The following is a 5,892-nucleotide window of genomic DNA, read 5'->3' on the forward strand; positions in this document are numbered from 1 at the left end:
GAAGTGCAAATCAAAGAGAAGGTATGTTTCTAGACTTAGTACATAGTTTTTAAGTACTAATATGTTTTATCTAAGTGCTAGAAACAGTGAGAAGAAAAGAATTGCAAATGACTTGGCTTGGTGCAGCCAAAGTCCAGCTCGGTCTAGCACACCGGACAGTGTCCGGTGCGCCTGCCTGGTTTTCGGTGAACAGGCCACTCTTAGGAAAAAACAGCGGCGTACGGCTATAATTCACCGGACTGTCCGGTGGTGCATCGGACTGTCCGGTGAGCCAACAGTCGCCAGCGCAACGGCCAGCTGCGCAATCCGCGGGCGACGCGTGGCCCGCGCCAACGGTCGGCAGGGGGCACCAGACTGTTCGGTGTGCACCGGACAGTGTCCGGTGCGCAACTGCCATGAATCATGCAACAGTAGTCTGCGCTAGAAAGGAAGGAGATCTGCACCGGACCGTCTACAGTGACTGTCCAGTGGCGCACCGGACTGTCCGGTGGCGCACCGGACTGTCCGATGCGCCACTCGACAGAAGGCAAGGATGGCCTTCCTTGTTGGTCTCCAACGGCTCCTAGCTGCCTTGGAGCTATAAAAGGGACCCCTAGGCGCATGGAGGAGTCACCCAAGCTTACAAGAAACATTCTAAGACTCCAAGACTCCAACTTCGCGCATTTGATTCTTTGAGATAGTGACTTGAGCTCCATTTGAGTTGTGAACTCCGTGGGTTGTGTTTTGAGCTCAAGTTGTGACTTGTGTGCGTGATTGTGCTGTGATTTGAGTCTTGTGTGTGTTGCTCTCCCCTCCCTTACTTCTGTGCTTCTTTTGTGATCATCAGTGTAAGGGCGAGAGGATCCAAGTTGTGGAGATTCCTCGCAAACCGGAGAAAGACTAAGAAAGCAAAAATCGTGGTATTCAAGTTGATCATCGGATCACTTGAAAGGGGTTCAGTGCAACCCTCGTCCATTGGGACGCCACAACGTGGAAGTAGGCAAGTGTTACTTGGCCGAACCACGGGATAAAAATCACGTGTCTCTTGTGTGCTTTCTCTTTGATTGTGTGTGTTCACAAGAGCTCGTTTCAAGCTACTTAGCCATTCTAACTTTAATAACTAAGTTTTGTGGCTATTAGTATTGAATTTTACAGGATCACCTATTCACCCCCTTAGGTGCTCTCAAGTGTTGCCTATCGATGTGAGCTTAAATGCTGTTAGGTTCGCCAGGCAAAACAATCTAATTGCGGTGATTATTATAATTCAATGATGGACAATATTGATGAAGTGACCAACAAGATAGTGATAGCTCTAGGAGAAATAGAGAAGGACAAGATCATGGCCGCCAAAGCTTAGAACAAGAAAGTCAAGGCTAAGTCGTTCCAGGTAGGAGACGTGGTATGGAACACCGTCTTGCCACTAAGGAGCAGAGATCGGAAGTTTGGAAAGTGGTCACCAAGCTGGGAAGGCCCTTAGACTAGCTCCAACAAGGAGCTCTAAAGGGTCCTGTACCCTAAGTTTAGAGGACGAGGACGTCATCTACTCCCTCCAGCAACGTCCTCTAAACGGTCCTCTAAATTTAGAGAACGCTGTTGGATCCTCTATATGTAGAGTTTCTCTAAACGGTTCTCTATCTATTTGAATACTTTAAACAACCGGTTTAATAAAACTAAAATATGTACAATACATTTGAGAGTATGACAAATACGTATGTACAAAAATTAAAAAATTAAAAATGTCTTTAATATAGGTATTTATGTATAGAGGACGTGATTTAGAGGACGTTGTTGGAGAGAAAGTAGATATAGGAGATGGAATCTTTTAGAGAAGACTGTAAAGGACGGATATAGATGATGTATATAGAGGACGTTGCTGGAGACAGTCTTACAAAATCACACAGGTCGATTGAAGAACCAACAATCGATCAATCAATCAAATTACCTTCTGTTCTTTACATTTGCCCTAGGAGTAGACAGTAACTTAGATTCTTCTCTCTATCTTCACCTCTTTCCCGCTCTATGTCGTTTAGAGGTGTCTTGGGTGGCTTGCCGATCCCAAGACACATCCTAGAATCTTTCCTCCCCGATGGAGTCCCTTCCGGGAGCGTTATCTAGACGCCGTCGGCGAACTCCACCGGCCCTACGCACGCGCGAACCGTCCGACCATCAGGCGCGCATCGTCCGGCTCGTTAGGCAGGAACCATAGCCTCTGCGCTAGGTCGTGGACCGTCCGGTCCCTGGCGGCGTACCATCATCGCTTTCACAGAAAGCATCGCCGACGGTTCTCATCGCAGTGATTGGCGTCCGGATTGGCGCCAAAAGTGAGTTACCAGAAAAGACGCCAATTAGTATTAGGAGGGCAAATCTGCATTAACACAAAGAACATCGAGTTAATTATTGCATAGAGATAGGTTTTGATACTAGGTGTTAGAAATCTTTGATTTGGACATAATTTTAGGTTCATACATATTAGCTCACCCATAAAAAGTAGTTGTTAGGTTCAAGATTCTAAAACATTTCTAGAAGATGTATACCGAAGAAAGTCCCGTATTACCCCCCTCTCCCTGTCACCGTCAGCGCGAGTGTCATCCTTCCTTTGTCATAGATAACAAGCATGGTCCCTCATGTACCACCTGTCAGTGAATGCGGAAGTGACCTAACTTCACTAAGAAAAATCAGGTCACCATTTTCCATCCAGCTATGAGCCTAGTGCAGACTTCCAGCCAGATGGATATACTCACGAGGAGGAAAAAGCTGTTCCTCCTTGCATGTGTGTGGATTTGTTTCCATCCAATTCTGATGTGACCCGTCTGGCTATCGACTTAAGAGATTTAGCTATTCATATGTGTGGATTATATATAGGTTTAATAGTTACTACTTCAATTAAAGTATTTCCAGTCCTAAAGGAAAGAATCTCTAAGCATCTGAAAAAAAATAAAACTCTGAGCCGTCCAATTCCCTTCAATTCCTATCTAACCAAACAAGCCCTTAGTTGATTTTTTTTTGTTTTTAGAAATAACAAAGCATGGTTGATTAATGGAAGAAATTAGCACAAAATATCGCTTTCATGGTCAAGTTTTCCTTATCCCGCAGGGGCAGGGCACTGGGAAGGTGCCTGGAAGCAGCCCTCATATGCTAGCTGGAGCTGAAACCCTATCTATAAAGAAGGCTGAAGGCTCCACACATACAACTCCGTAGAGCTCCCTGCTTTGTTCAGACTTCAGAGCCCTTCCTCTTGTGTCCGTGCAAATTGGTGATACTTGAACAGGGATCTCCTCCATATTAGTGAGCAGGATGTATAATCCTCCCAGTGGGCAGGACATGTCCTACTACGATCATGTGCAGAAGCGCCATGAGGAGAAGGGCTGCCTATATGCATGGTATGGTACTCGCTAACCTTTCTGTTGTTTCTGTTCTTCTCGATTACACCCATCTCTGTTATACATGTGTGTGTGGTTTTGTTAACATAGTTTCCACCATGATACCCGTGATGAAAACTAAGAACACTTTGAACTCTGAAACTTGTCTTCATTCATTTCTTTGGGAAACAAAAGAAGGAGGAATCTTGTATTGAGACTTGATGTTAAAAGCTTATCCGGAGTTCAGTTTCAGAATATTGGTTGGTTTAGTTGGATAGAAAGAAGTGTGGAGAATAATTCACAAGTATACTCCTGGCCACACGGGTTCGAAACAGCCTCTCCGCGTTGTTTGCAGAGAAAGCCTTACTTTGGTTTCTGTGTCACAAGATCAGCCTAACATGAACGAGAATACCTTGGAAAGACCAAACTAGGAAGTCATATGCAACATACACCTTCATACAAACCAATTATTTGGAGGTCTCGTCTTCTACTTTGAAATTGAGTTAGGAATACCAGCCTAGGTATATTAGTAAATATTACTCAGCAGCAACTTTTGAAAAGCGGTTTGAGTTTTCAAAAGAGAAAACCATGTACAGTTTGAGGTTTCCAGAAAAAAATTGAGTAAACATGAACTGGGAAGATATCCCTCCCATATGGAAATTAAGGGAACATGCAGTTCTGAGTTCTCCTAAGAAAACCTCCTAAAGTATTCTTCGTGCTCGCTTTCCTCTTGGACCATGTGATGTGAGTGAGTTCACGGCATTGCTAGTTTTCCTCTTCTTTATTAGTCTTTATTTCGGCACGTCCATTCACCCTTTTTCTTTAGCATCTGGCCAGCCAAACAGAGCAAGGGTCCATGGCTATCGTTTTCAAGGTCCCCTACTGGGCTATAAATCCACGACAGCGAGGCTGTGGTGCCTTTGGCTCATGTGAATGATCAAACGGGAAATGTCAATTTGGTTGTTGCTAGTTGCTGGTCCTTTTCATGTGACATCTGCCTTCGTCTAGATGCGATGTTTGTCCTTGGTTCACATCGCTTCTGTTGGAACAATTATCCTCTCGACCTTGAGCTTCAGCTAATGATTTAGGTCTGAGTTCAGATTTTGAGTAGGCTGTTGGCTAATCAAGCTTCAGTTAACAAAGGAAGCTTTTTTTCCCCCTCTCTTTTCAGCCTGTTCACTGCGTGCTGCTGCTTCTGCTGCTTCGAGACCTGTGAGTGCTGCCTCGAGGCTATCTGCTGCTGCTGCTAGTTCTGCTTGGAGGGCATGGGCGTCCATCATCGTGGAGATGTGGCCATGCGGGACACCCACCGCCGAATAAAATGCTGTACTTATATGCACGCACGTTAGAAATGCATTAGTGTCTGTTTGATGTGATCTTTTGTGTGTGTGTGCGCGCATCTTCATTTGCACTGGAAAATGCTTTATTATTTGTGAAGGTCTGTAAATCTGTTGTATGTATCTTGGTCAGATGAACTCTATTATTGTGCCATATATCTCGCTTGATTGGACAAATCCTTTCGAAGTTTCCTCTTGTCCTTGCTTACCGATGGCAGGGTTAGAAGGAGAGAGTTCGAAAAACAAAAGTATTTGTGACTGTTTATTTTTCGGATGCGTGAAAGCTGCAGTAACTTTATGTTGGAATGCAATTCCTGCTGTCACCAGCCATACGCAAACTCAGGCAGATGTGTTTCTGACAGATTTGCATCATCTTAACTATGCGCTAATAATTTGATATAACTGGGAATAGACTAGCTGTAGTTAGGAGTCGAAACGAGTCCAGCCAAGGCTCGATCAAGTAACGAGTCAAGCTTAGCTCAAAAATTAATTGTTTATTTGATAATATATGCTAATTAGGATTTTATGCTGATTTTTTTTTTCGAGCCATAAAAATAGACTCGATTTATGCTCGTTCTAAACATCAAGCTGCTCCAAACCAAGCCATTGCGAGCTCAAGCCGCCTCGTCGTACTCAAGTTTTTTTTTTCAGGCCTAGCTGTGCCTGCAATCAACGAATGCTGAAAATCTTCAATTCTTCTCCTTTCTAGATCTAGACTCCAAGTGGGACAATGGCAAAGGATTACGTTAACATTCTCCAATTCTTCTCCTTCCTAGGCCCCACGAGTCAATTTTCTAGAGTCTTGTTGTCTTCATGGAAGGGTCTTAAGGGACTTCTCTGAAACAAGGCGGCTTCAGGAGTCAATTCCTTATAAATTTTTATTATCCCTCGGTGGAAAAGGTCGAAACATTATAGAATAGCATTTTGATGAGATATATGAGAGAGACTAGAAGAAAACTAATGCTTTCCGGATTCATGAAACAGTTGCTGGCGCGCACATTATTTCCTCTCAGTTCACCTTTATATTGTAATTAAGATTCTATTTAAATTCATTGGTTCTCAGGTTAGCTAGCTAATTAATAGCTCATAGACAATATTAGCTACTATTAGTTGTTTTGGTACAAATATTGAGATAGTTGTTTGTTACAGATTATTTATTAACAATTATTAGCTAGACCCATTTTGATACAAGAGAGCTATTTACTCGGTCCTAAAAT

The 5,892-nt window shown here is 43.5% G+C and overlaps 1 protein-coding gene across 1 annotated transcript; it reads left to right on the plus strand.

The window, feature by feature from the left end:
• Positions 1-3,095: 3,095 nt before the first annotated feature.
• LOC100500997 (uncharacterized) lies at positions 3,096-4,852 on the plus strand. Its single transcript, NM_001321486.1, has 2 exons — positions 3,096-3,359; positions 4,510-4,852. The coding sequence occupies exons 1-2, from the start codon at positions 3,274-3,276 to the stop codon at positions 4,586-4,588; spliced, it is 165 nt and encodes a 54-aa protein (NP_001308415.1). The 5' UTR covers positions 3,096-3,273; the 3' UTR covers positions 4,589-4,852.
• The last annotated feature ends 1,040 nt before the right edge of the window (positions 4,853-5,892 follow it).

This window comes from Zea mays, chromosome 8, assembly GCF_902167145.1.
Source record: "Zea mays cultivar B73 chromosome 8, Zm-B73-REFERENCE-NAM-5.0, whole genome shotgun sequence".
Classification (NCBI taxonomy): domain Eukaryota; kingdom Viridiplantae; phylum Streptophyta; class Magnoliopsida; order Poales; family Poaceae; genus Zea; species Zea mays.

What these genes read in the sequence shown, in the direction of transcription:
- LOC100500997 (NM_001321486.1), top strand. Translation starts at nt 3,274, where the DNA reads ATGTATAATCCTCCCAGTGGGCAGGACATGTCCTACTACGATCATGTG. An exon ending in AAGGGCTGCCTATATGCATG is followed by an intron (nt 3,360 to 4,509) that starts GTATGGTACTCG and finishes CTCTCTTTTCAG; the next exon opens with CCTGTTCACTGCGTGCTGCT.